Here is a 12,415-nt window from a genome sequence, read left to right on the forward strand (position 1 = left end):
TTTAAAAACATCAGTAGAAATACCAATATTGCAGAATGGATCTCCTCCCATGCTAGTTGCTCCACTAGCGTTAATTAGAGACAGCACGTCTGCACATCCAGCTGTGCCATTAAAAGGGACACAACTTCAAACTAGCCTGTGGTTCATCAAATTCTGGAATACATGCTGAGAAATTTGTAACCTGAAACAGTTTTCATGGTTAGACAGTTCAAGGGCAGCACTAAAGTAAATTAGAAGTCGTGCCACTTGCTATTTACAATGATCAATTTCCAGGAAAATTCCCCAGGACTAGAGCAGGATAGCAAGGGAAATGAACCAACTTGAAGGGCTCCATGTCAGCAAAGAAACTAAGTCAAAGGAAATTTAAAGGACGTTACTTTCTAGTATGAAACAGGGATTATTTTGAACAAAAGGTAGATTCACAAAGTTTACTTTACCTTTTAATCATTAATTCACAGGAGCAACTGGTACACGCAAAATAATCTTAGTGGCTTCCTCCTGTGATGTAAATTTGAGCATCATATTATCACTTACTGCAGTAATGTGAAGGTTTCCATTTCTCATACCAGCTGTCCATATGTATTTGCCGAATGAGAATGCCAAATTAGAAGTGCAGCTTTGTTTTGTTGTTCTGTCCCAGTGGAAATTTGATGAGGTTACTCTCATTTCACATTCCCATACAAAAGACAAAGAAAAGGAAACTTTTGACCCATTAACTAAGGCTCAATTCTGTGCCAATCCAGTGCAATACCTGATCTCCCAAAATGAAGATTATTTTATGTCAATCATGATTTACACAGAACTTGTTTTTTCAAGAGTTTAATCACAAAATGGTAACATGTTAGTAAACAAACCATATTTCACTTCAACAAAGAGATGAACCATTCTTTTGTGCAGTCATATTTACAAGTATAAAGTGCATGTGTTTTCAATGCAAAAACATACAAAAGGCATCCAGAACCTTTATCTATTTCTAAACACAAAATTTACACAGTATCCACTGAAGCGAAAATAAAGAAATATGTTTTTAGATATTTTATCATGCAGTCTCGCTGCATCATAGGTTTCTTTATCACTAACTATTAGGCATAAATGGCTGAAAAAAATCAATAAACCCCTGTATTCAAAAATGTCCAGTTTTCAGAAATCTATATTATTAATAGTTTTGTGAATGTCACTTTGTGAGATGTAATACTCTAATATTGTACTGGTCCTCGCAACTTATAGTTTGATCCACGCTAGTGACATGGCACCAATCAGGCTGACATCCAAAAAAATAAAGCTGATCCCATGTCAACTTGCTTATTCTGGAAACCAGCTTCCTTCTGCTTAAGTCATAGCCTGACTCTGCCGTCAGCCTTCTCACTTTCCTCTCCTGCCTTAACACTACACCAAATGTTTCTTACTGGCTACTCATAGTCTGATACAACAGTTTCATCTTTCCAGCCCACAGATAATTTGTGCTCATTATATTAAGGGAAATCAGTGGTAGGAACTGGAAGTCTTTTTCCATTTTTGCCATTTTGTAGCATCGAAAACTTTCATCAATTATAGTAAATGTCAGATGTAGAACATAATCTACTCTTCCTAAAAAATATCCCCAACATTAGAAGGTATCTCATACAACAAAGGTGTGGATTTGTAAGTCTTTCACATCTACCATAGTTCCCTGAATAACACTGCCCATCTATGACAAACTGCATTTAGTTCTGTGCCGTGAACACACACCTAGTAGTAATTCAGTTGACATTACCTCAGATTCATCATTCCTTATTGTGGAAAAATTATATGTATATGAAATATATAATGTCAGTTAAATGTAACAAAGTATTTCAAACCACGTTTTAAGACATATGTGTCAGGATTATGTGACCAATGAAACATTTTATGAAAGAAACATGATCTGAAAAACATTTAAAAGGGCCACTAAAACAGAATGGATTAAATTAGAAAACAACTATCTAAACTGAGATATTTAAGAACACAAATTAATTGTTTGACATTAACCAAAGAGTTTTGCTCAGTTTCACTAACAATCCAGTTAAAGTTTCTTCTGTTGTTCAGTTGAGTTATTTTGTGTTGTTTAAGACTATAAATTCCACAATTTTTAAATAGCATTAACAGTTTGACACTAAACTTAGAACTGTCATATCTTTTAAGGGCCTAATTAAACAATAATTCACATGCAACACTTCCTATCTGACATAGTCTAATCCTTTGGAAACAGTTATAAATGTCAACATTCAACATTTTAAGCCACAGTTTCTATTGGGAGAGAAACGGTACCGATTTTTAATGCACAGTAGATTTAAAACAAGTCAATTGGCTTAATCTGAATAAAGTAAGGACTTGTCATAGGTTTGATGAAAATAAATTATTAATAATTAGAGAAATGCAGTTTATAAGTTTCCATAGTAAATGGCTCACAAAGCAATTTTTCAAATTATATTTCAAAACATTCACAGTTAATTAATTTAGCAATATTACTGAACATGTATCTTTTATTTAATTATATAAATTGATGTTCACTTTAATCTAAATACCATTTTAGCTTTGAAAATAAATTGCTCGTATTTTCAGGGCAGTATGAACATGACTTACTAAGCCAACATTAGGCTCAACAACATGAAGAGCTTTATCCCATGTTTTCCTAGCAGCTGAACTAAGGGTAACTAAGAGTTCAACTATTTACTGGCAGCATACTTTATAAGTGAAACAAAACAAACTGACTTCTCTGGAATCCAGCAGGATCAAATTAAAAGGACCAGCCTGCTTATGGTTTCTCAGTACACCATGAAATAGAAATTTCCTACTTGCCTTCTCAAAACAAATTCCTTAAACTAAATTCATTACTATAACTAAAATGATATAAAACCTACACTTTATATTGTCCTCCTGGGGGCGGGGGCAGAGAAATAAAGTTCTGTTACCATATATTTTCATCTTAAACGATGGCTGAAAAATCCTGTTAAATAACCTATTTAGTCAATTAATCTTTAAATTTACAAATTCTATATTGTAACATGTCTCATTTTACTTATAGAAAGAATCCCTTCTAAGTATTGAGAGTTATAACACTAGCTATCTTATCAGTCATAAATAATCACCAATACCACATTCAAAGCAGCATGTCTGGTCATAACTTGTGTTAGCAGCAGCTGGATTTTTAGGTTGCAGCAACCAAGAAGTACCTTTTGACTGGATCAAGGCAACATTTCAGAAACTAAACCCTTCTCCATTCTTTTTAAAATCATAAAATTATTCCCAATGTGATTCTAAATTATTTTCTATGGAACTATCAGATTAACACTTTGGAAGCACTGTAATGTCATCATGGACCTGAAACTGAATGCAGCAGGTGTCACAATATTTACAACATAGTTACAGTATATACATTCACAGTATTCCCTCACTATTCTACTTGTTCCAGAAACGTGTTCCACAATGTTCTAGAAAAAAAATCTACATTATTGTTCTGTCCTACTTTAATATTTTCCAGTTTTTATACGGTGAATTTATTGTATTTCTAAATACTATAGCAATGATTTAAAATAGAAAGAAGCTTGTTAAGTAAGAGTCTCAACTCTACTGAAAAAGTGTAATTTAGTACTAAGAAGATACAGTAGGAGATATATAGAGACGATTAGCATCATTCAAGGCAACTAACAAATATACGCCAAATATATCCTTTGCTCAGGGTGAAAAGATTCAAGTTGGCACAATTGATTAATAACTAAGTTAATTACTAGTAGTGCAGTTAAAAGAAAATAGTTTTGTTCACTCTATAAGTGTTACCACATTCGGCTCATCTCCGCATTCCTGTAATCTCTCATCCAAAAATAGTTGACTTTGGTCTGAGTTTCAATGCGCTTTTTGGATCTCTCTGATCACCTGTTCCTCGAAGAGAGGGGGTAGTGTGAATAATCTGTGTTTTAAATCTTATTCGACCGAGTTTCATTTTATTAGTCGAGGTTTTCCGGCTGAGTGCTTTTGCAGGCGCGCCTTTAGGACAAGCCTCTTCTTCAGGAGCACTGGACAGTTTGTGTGTCAGGTTGGCGGGAAGAACTTTCGATAGTCTCCAACGGCCACTTCCATTCTGTAACGCGTTTTCAGAGTCAGAGTTTCTAGATGCACCAATAAGACTCCTCAATTCCTCTGAAATCCCTTGGCCTAGGTATTGCCACGCCTTTTTACCACTGTAGTCCCTAATATCAACATCAGCGTCATAGGCGCCAGACAACAGTTTCACTACTTCTGTGTGCCCATGCATTGCAGCCAAATGTAGAGGGGTATAACCGCCACTAGATCGAATATTAATATTGATTGGAATGTCATGTTTTGCTGCATAATTGACTAGCATTGCTAACAATTCCGGTTTACCATGTTTTGCTGCCCAATGAAGGCATGTAAATCCCGTGACAAAATCTTTCCAAGTAATCAGACTGGGATCAGCTGCCAGTAATGCTTTAAGGTTATCCCACCTGCCTTCCGAAGCATGGATCATCCACTCATGTTCCAAAGGATCAAGTGCTACTGATCCCGTATCTTCATAGTCCAGTTTTGAAGAAGTTAAAGAGGAAGAATCGCTATCGCTTCTACTAGATCCCAAATCTCCTTGCTGAACATTTAAGAAGGTGACAGTGTTATTGTAAACAACACTGTGTCTTAGCTGAGGTGAACTGCTAATCATTAGTTCTCTAAAGTTTTTCCTACTCGATCTGGGTGTACATAATAAGCTTTCACTGGCTGGGATCGGTGCACCTGTCGAGTTCTCAATGGTGTTTCCATCATCACAAAGACTGCTTGACCGATTAACCGCCAGACTGCGCTGTAAACGCTTTCGGGAAGATCTTCTGACATTAATATCTGGGCTTGTCTTGACTTGAGTGGGTGAAAAGTTGCATTGAGATGCAAATAACATTTTACTTTCATTCTTTGACTTAATATCGTGTTCTGTAGAGCCCACGTTTTCTAATATTTTGAATTTTGCCGTCTGCTCTGCAGTGCTTTCAGACAAATTCCAGGTTACAGCGTCCTTTCTGTCATCGCCAGAATTTGAGGAAGTGGCAAGCATATCTCCACCATCTTTTGCATTCTGAACACCCTTAGTGGAGTCTTGATTCGACAATGTTTCACCCAAACCAGTAATTAATTGTAAGGATTCGGTCGTCAATTTCGTTGCTTGATTATGGTCGGTTTGGATTCGATTCCCCCTTTTTGCATCCATATTTGACACTGTTGGATTCTTATTTGATGAAGAAACATGTCCATTCGTGCCATTTGCATAGGAGTGCCTCGCAATTCGCCCATCTTCTTGAACACTGTGCTGGCCTACGGATACAGTCTGATTACTTTCATTGCATTCTTCATGGCACGAGTTGTCCAAATATCCATTGTCAAGTACTGGCGGTGAAAGTACTGATTTAAGCGGATCTGTCAAGGCTCCTCCACCTGCGCTTTGTTTTCGCGCTTCTGCAGATGACCCGATGCCGTTTGCTCCACGTTGCTTGTCACCATTTTCCACATCAACGGCAGCACCATCACTGTCTTTACTGACATGCCCCTTACCATCATCAAACGCTTCAGACCAGTTAACCTGACCCCGGTACTTCTTCTTCAAACAGATGTACTTCATCCCGTCTTCATGAACCACCAGCCCCACTTTGTTCACGAACTCTTTGAACTGCCCTCGAGCGTTTGCCCTCGTCTTGGGGTTGTTCAAAAACACAGTGAAATGTTCCAGCAGCTCCGCACTCGGCACTTTCCCTCTTCTCTCCGAAAGAAACTGCCACACGGCGTTCAAGCTAAACTCCGTTGCCATTGCGAAATTTTTTTTATAAGCAGTGTTTTTTCAACAGACGGGCTTGGTGGTGACGGCAACAACCTCTCAGAGACATCACTGTACCAGCCTCTTTTTTTCTCTTTCTCCCTCACCAACTAGCCCTTTTCCAAGCTGCCACTGAGTTATCCTGTGACCACGGTAGAAACCTCCCTCCCCTCTCCCCCATAGCAACCAATCACTTCCGGTCCGACCCTGGCCACCTGTCAATCAAGCACCGACCATCGGCCCACAGCACAATGGGGGCCACAAGGCGGAGAGCAAGTACAACGGCAAAAATATTAGATATGTGGGCAGCTGCTGGTGTACCTTTCTTTCATTCACTCTGAATAAGTCTGGCAGAATTGAATGTGGTTTTGTGTGGTTTTTTTTGTTTTTGAACAGTTAATTTAGTGTGCTCTTGTCTCTCTCTACTCCCGCCTCCAGTGTTTGGTAGAGTCCCGCAATGTGCATTGATTGAAGCGAAGCATCCGCGTTCCGATTTCAACCGGCTCCCCAACCGTCATCGTGTCAGAACTCGGCTCCTCAACCGTCACCAGCAACGCAATGGCTTCGGCAGACATCGTCCGTCAAATGGTGAGCATCTTCTCTCCTGCACACTCGCTCTTTATTTGTTCAGATCAACCAAACAATTTAGTTTTACCCGAGTCACTGACTGGGAGTTGTCACCAATCCGGGCGGGTCAATTAGTGATCGGGTCTGGTCGGGTCGGATTTGATTCACTTTTCTCTTTTTCTTCCCTTCCCCCTCCCCGGCGGTGACAATGATTTAATTGGTGTTCGTGGCACGACGCCTGTTGTTTAAACACCATAGGCCGAGTTGTGCAGGAGTTTTAGTGAGCGGCGCCCCACCAGAGCGCATTCCACAGCGAAGGGGAGAGAGGAATTCGAAGCAAAGCTGCAGCTCCGCGAGATTTACCCACTCATTCCAGTGAAATGGGGAGTGGGGTGGGGAAGCTTTGAATTTCCACTCTTGCTCAGATTTCTTGTGCAGTTTTAGACACGATTCCAGGTCTTTAAAATGAAAGTTTTTTTTGGAGGGGGTGGGAGGAGGAGAAATGAGTCGGCCATTAACTAACCAGTGGACATGCTTCCTGACAAATGATCGGAATGTTTCCGACAATTCCTGGTCGAGGCGGTGCTGATATTCCTGTGGAATGTGGCTTTGGAGAATTGGAATTAGGCTTCGTCCCCGCTGTCCGAGTTCGAGATACGGTACTAAGTCATACATTCGGGTCGTCGGCTCTTGATGGGCCTTAGCAAAACGTTCAAGTTTACTTTAAACAAGTCCCGGCCCACTTTCTGAAACGAAAAACATTCCATTTAAGTAAAGCAATGTTGCAGTTCCCTTGTTACAATCAATGTGGCTTGTTTCATCAAGTGTAGTTAGCCACCGTTTTCACACCACGCTACTCTAGTCTATGTAGAGGCCATTCCTCGGGAGCTGAGCATCCGCTAAGGTCTCACACGGACCCATAGTAGGAAGAGTTACTGGTGTGCAGAACAAATTTTACACTTTCAGTATGTTTTTCATTCACGAAATGATTAAAGACGACAATGACTGCACATTAGTTGCCTTTTCGAAGCTGGAAATGCACTGTATCATGGCTTTATTCTCCAATTCATGACAACTTTGGCCTTACTGTAATTTTCTTTGTGGTGATCGTAATGTACCAGCCTGCTCCAGGAAAACCCTACCTTGTTTCGAAGGTTCCGATCATGGACTGAAACCACCAACAGTGGATAAGTTCATTTATCTCAGCAGCTTTACTTTGGAGGAGGCAATGGTGTAGTGGTATTGTCTCTGGACTAGTAATCCAGAGAGCCATTGTCAATTGTCATAAAAACCCTTTGGGTCCCCTTTAGGGAAGAAAATCTCCTCTGTGCCTGGGCTGGCTGACATGTGACTCCAGTGGCCTAGCAGGCCACTCAGTTGTATCAAACTGCTATGAAACTGGATAGATCACCCAGCATCATGGAGATGACAATGGCAAACTCACCTGTTGACCCTGCTAAGTCCTCCTCACTAACGTCTGGTGGCTTGTGCCAAAATTGGGAGAGCTGTCTCACAGACTAGTGAAGCAACAGCCTGACATAGTCATACTCTTGGCATCATACTTTACAGTGTCCCAGACATCACCATCCCTGGGTATGTCCTGTTCCACTGGCAGGAGACAGGCAGCAGAGGTGGCAACACAGTGGTATACAGTTGAGAGGAAGTTGCCCTGGGATTTTCAACATCAGCTCTCATGGTATCGGGCTAAATATGAACAAGGAAACCTCCTGATTACCACCCCCTCAGCTGATGAATCTGTACTCATTCATGTTGAACACCACTTGAAGGAAGCAACCACTTGAGGGTGGCAAGGGTGCAGAATGTACTCTTGGTGGGGATTGTCCATCATCAAGAGTGGCTTGGTAGCACCATTACAGACCAAGCTGGCTGAGTCCTAAAGGCTGCTAGACTGGGTCTGCGGCAGGTGGTTTGGAAACCGCCAAGAGGGAAAAACGTACTTGACTTTTTCCTCACCAACCTGCCTGCTGCTGATGCATCTGTCCATGACAGTATCGGTAGGAGTGACCACAGCACAATCCTTGAGGAGACCAAAGTCCCATCTTTTACACTGAAAATACCCTCCATCCTGTTGTGTGGTGCTACCACCATGCTAAATGGGATAGATTTCAAACCGATCTAGCAACTCAAGATTTGGTATCCATGAGGCATTGTGAGCCATCAGCAGCAGCAGAATTGTGCTCAACCACAATCTGTGACCTCATGGCCTGGCATATCCCCCACTCCACTATGACTGCTATGCCAGGGGATCAACCCTGGTTCAATGAAGAGTGCAGGAGGGCATGCCAAGACCAGCACCAGGCATACCTAAAAATGAGGTGTCAACCTGGTGAAGCTACAACGCAGGACAGTTTGTGTGCCAGCCAGCATAAACATCAAGTGACAGAGCTAAATAATTCCACAACCAATGGGTCAGATCTAAGCTCTGCAGTCCTGCCACATCCAGTCATGAATGGTGGTGGACAATTAAACAACTCGCTGGGGGAGGGGCTCCACAAATATCCCCATCATCAATGAGGGGAACTCAGCACATTAGTGTAAAGGATAAGGCTAAAGCATTTACATCAGTCTTCAGCCAGAAATGCCAAGTGGATGATCCATCTCTGTCTCCTCTGGATCTTTAGCCAATTCGATTCACTCCATGTGATATCAAGAAACAGCTGAAGGCACTGGATACTGCAAAGGCTGTGGGCCTTGACGATATTGCAGCATAAGTACTGAAAACTTATGAAAACATAAGTACTGAAAACTGTGCTCCAGAACTTGTGACCCCTCCCCCCCAGCCAAGCAGTTACAATGCTGGCATCTACCCAGCAATGTGGAAAATTGCCCAGGTATGTCCTGTACACAGAAAGCAGGGCAAGTCCAACCTGGCTAATTACCACCCCGTCAGTCTACTCTTGATCATCAGTAATGTAATGGAAGGGATCATCAACAGTGCTATCAAGCAGGACTTGCTTGGCAATAACCTGCTTATAAGTGCTCGGTTTGGGTTCCGCCAGGGCCACTCAGCTCCTGATCTTATTACAGCCCTGGTTCAGACATGGACAAAAGAGCTGAACTTGAGGTTAGAGTGAGTGCCTTTGACATCAAGGCAGTATTTGACTAAGTGTGGCATCAAGGCCCTAGCAAAACTGGAGTCAGTGGGAATTGGAAAACACTCTGCTGGTTGGAGTCATACCTAGCACAAAGGAAGATTGTTGTGGTTATTGGAGGTCAATCATCTCAGTCCTGAGGTATGGCTGCAGGAGTTCCTCAGGGTCGTGTCCTAGGCCCAACCATTTTCAGCTGCCTCATCAATGACCTTCCTTCCCTCATAAGGTTAGAAGTGGGTAAGTTTGCTGATGATTGCACAATGTTCAGCATTGTCCATGACCCCTCGGATGTTGCAGCAAGACCTGGACAATATCCAGGCTTTGGCTGACAAGTGGTAAGTGACATTCATGCCAAACAAGTGCCAGGCAATGACCAACAAGAGAGGATCTAACCATCACCCCTCGACATCTAATAGCATTAGCATCGCTGAATTCCCCTGCTATCGACATCTGGGGGGGGGGGTGCATGGGCAGTACCATTGACTAGCCATATCAATACTGTGGCTAAAAGAGCAGGTCAGAGGCTAGGAATCCTGCAGCGAGTAATTCACCTCCTCTCCCCAAAACCTGTTCATTAGCTACAAGGCATAAATCATGAGTGTGATGGAATACTCTCCACTTGACACCATCCAGGACAAAACAACCCGCCATCCACAATCATTCATTCTCTGCACCACTGACGCACAGTGGCAGCAGTGTAATCTACAATATGCACTGCAGAAACTCTCAGCACTTTCCAAACCCACGACTACTACCTTCGAGAAGGACAAGGGCAGCAGACACATGGGAACGCAGCCACTTGGAAGCTGTCCTCCAAGCCATACAGCATTCTGACTTGGAAATGTATCGCTGTTCCTTCACTGTCATTGGGTCAAGATCTGGAACTCCCTCTCAGCAGTGTGGGTGTACCTACACCACATGGATTGCAGTGGTTCAAGAAGATGGCTCACCACCACCTTCTCAAGGGCATTTAGGGATGGACATGACTTAGGTACAGTGTGCAGTCTGGTCACCTCATTACAGAAGGGCTGTAATTGCATTAGAGAGGGTACAGAGGAGATTTACAAGGATGTTCCCAGGACTGGAAAATTGAAGCTATGAGCAAAGATTGGATAAGCTGGGGTTGTTCTCCTTGGAACAGAGGAGGTTGATGGGAGATTTGATTGTGAGGGGTCTGGATAGAGTGGATGGTAAGGGCCTATTTACTTTAGCAGGGAGGCCAGTGACTAGGGGGCATAAATTTAAAGCGATTAGTAGAAAGACTAGATGGGAGATGAGGAAAGATTTTTTTCTCATCCAGAATGAGGGTTGTGGGGACCTGGAACTCACTGCACCACCTCAGGATTTGAGTGCAAAAATCTAGCTTGACGCTCTAGTGTTGGAAGTGTCATTTTCAGAACTGTTGTCATTTTGACAAAGTGCAGGAGAGTTTTCCCTGGTGTCTTGGACAATATTTATTCCTCAATGAACATCACAAAAACATTGTCACATTGCTGTTTGTGGGAGTTTGTAAAACTTCGTTGCTATAGTTCCCACATTCCAACAGTGACTACACCTCAAAAGCACTTTATTGGCTATAAAGCACTTTGGGATGTCCTGTGGTTGTGAATTGCACTATATAAATGCGAGTCTTTTTATTTTTCATCACCATAGAAGAAAAAAAATGTCCTAAATCTTGTACATGCTTTGCATGCGAGTGATGTCAATGCTCTTAAAATATTAGTTGTACACTATCTGCATGCACAAAATAATAAATAATGGAATAGTTTCCTTGCTGAAGTCTGAATTGACTTCTTGCAGTTGTGGTTATAGACAACATCTGTTCTATTTCTGAGATATAGAGCAGCAGTGGTCGTCATGATTTTTAAAAATGGTATAATGTTCCACTTTGTAATTCTCCCATGTATTTGCAATGAGCTTCAATTGAGTTACCATCATTGGTAACTATGAAAGTACAGTTCGCCTTGTCCATTGATTATGCCATTGTGTTGTGTACTGGAAGTTATTGGGTTGGAAGAAGATCCTTGTTGCAGTGAAATTCTAATGTGCTTAGTTTTCTTTCAAATAGATAAGTTCAATATAACGAAACAAATATAGAGCAAGAATTGTATGCTAGGAGAATAGAAAGATGTGAACCTTTAATGATTTATACTGTTTTAATGAAATAATTAGTCTGGATTAGAATGTTACAGGGCTGGAAAATTGCAACTATCAGAAAAGATTGGATAGGCTAGGGTTGCTTTCTTTAGAACAGAGGAGGCTGAGGGGTGACCCAGTTGAGGTGTACAAAATTGAGGGGCCTAGATAGGGTAGAGATGAAAGACCTGCTTCTTCTAGCTGAAGGGTCAATTACCAGGGGGCATAGATTTAAGGTGATAGGTAGAAGGATTAAAAGCACTTTTTCTCACCCACAGGGTGGTGGGCCTCTGAAATTCACTGATTAAATTGATGGTTGAGACAAAATGCTCAACTCATTTAAAAGGTACCTGGATCTTTACCTGAAGTGCTGTAACCCGCAAGGCTACGGACCAGATGCTGGAAAGTGAGATTAAAAATAAGCGGCTAGTTTCTTTTTTTTCCCTTTTGTTTTGGCCAGCGCAGTCACACTGGGCTGAATGGCCTCTTTTTGCGCCATAACCTTTCTATGATTCTATGGTCTGTGAACAACTGTAAAAGTGAGTAGATATTAAAATCCCTTTGCTCATTTCTGTTAATTGAAATATGCATTTCAGACTAATTGTTTTGGCTGAACTGCATATGGTGGTGTTAATATTCCAAACCAATCTGTTGTGTTGAATGATTTTTCTGCAGGAGGTGATGGTGTCATAAAATTCTTTATTTTCAGGCAGACAGTCAGGAACTTTGATTTAAAACACTATGCGAAAGGTGCAACAATGCATCCAACAAT

The 12,415-nt window shown here is 41.5% G+C and overlaps 2 protein-coding genes across 3 annotated transcripts in view; one reads left to right on the plus strand and one right to left on the minus strand.

Annotated features, from left to right (window-relative positions):
• Positions 1-803: 803 nt before the first annotated feature.
• Positions 804-5,987, minus strand: sowahca (sosondowah ankyrin repeat domain family Ca). Its single transcript, XM_041199592.1, has one exon. The coding sequence runs from the start codon at positions 5,819-5,821 to the stop codon at positions 3,830-3,832; it is 1,992 nt and encodes a 663-aa protein (XP_041055526.1). The 5' UTR covers positions 5,822-5,987; the 3' UTR covers positions 804-3,829.
• An 82-nt stretch (positions 5,988-6,069) lies between these two features.
• sept10 (septin 10) overlaps positions 6,070-12,415 on the plus strand; it is a 53,606-nt gene continuing 47,260 nt past the window's right edge. The window contains exon 1 of one of the 2 annotated variants that reach the window (XM_041199594.1): positions 6,070-6,415. In XM_041199594.1, the coding sequence (XP_041055528.1) occupies positions 6,386-6,415 (30 nt within the window). In that variant the 5' untranslated portion in view covers positions 6,070-6,385. The remainder of the gene's footprint in view (positions 6,416-12,415) is intronic. The other variant, XM_041199593.1, reaches the window with a different exon arrangement.

The sequence above is a fragment of the Carcharodon carcharias genome, chromosome 11 (genome assembly GCF_017639515.1).
Source record: "Carcharodon carcharias isolate sCarCar2 chromosome 11, sCarCar2.pri, whole genome shotgun sequence".
NCBI lineage: Eukaryota > Metazoa > Chordata > Chondrichthyes > Lamniformes > Lamnidae > Carcharodon > Carcharodon carcharias.

Excerpts from the sequence above, each read along its gene's own strand:
- sowahca (XM_041199592.1), bottom strand. The coding sequence starts at position 5,821 with ATGGCAACGGAGTTTAGCTTGAACGCCGTGTGGCAGTTTCTTTCGGAG.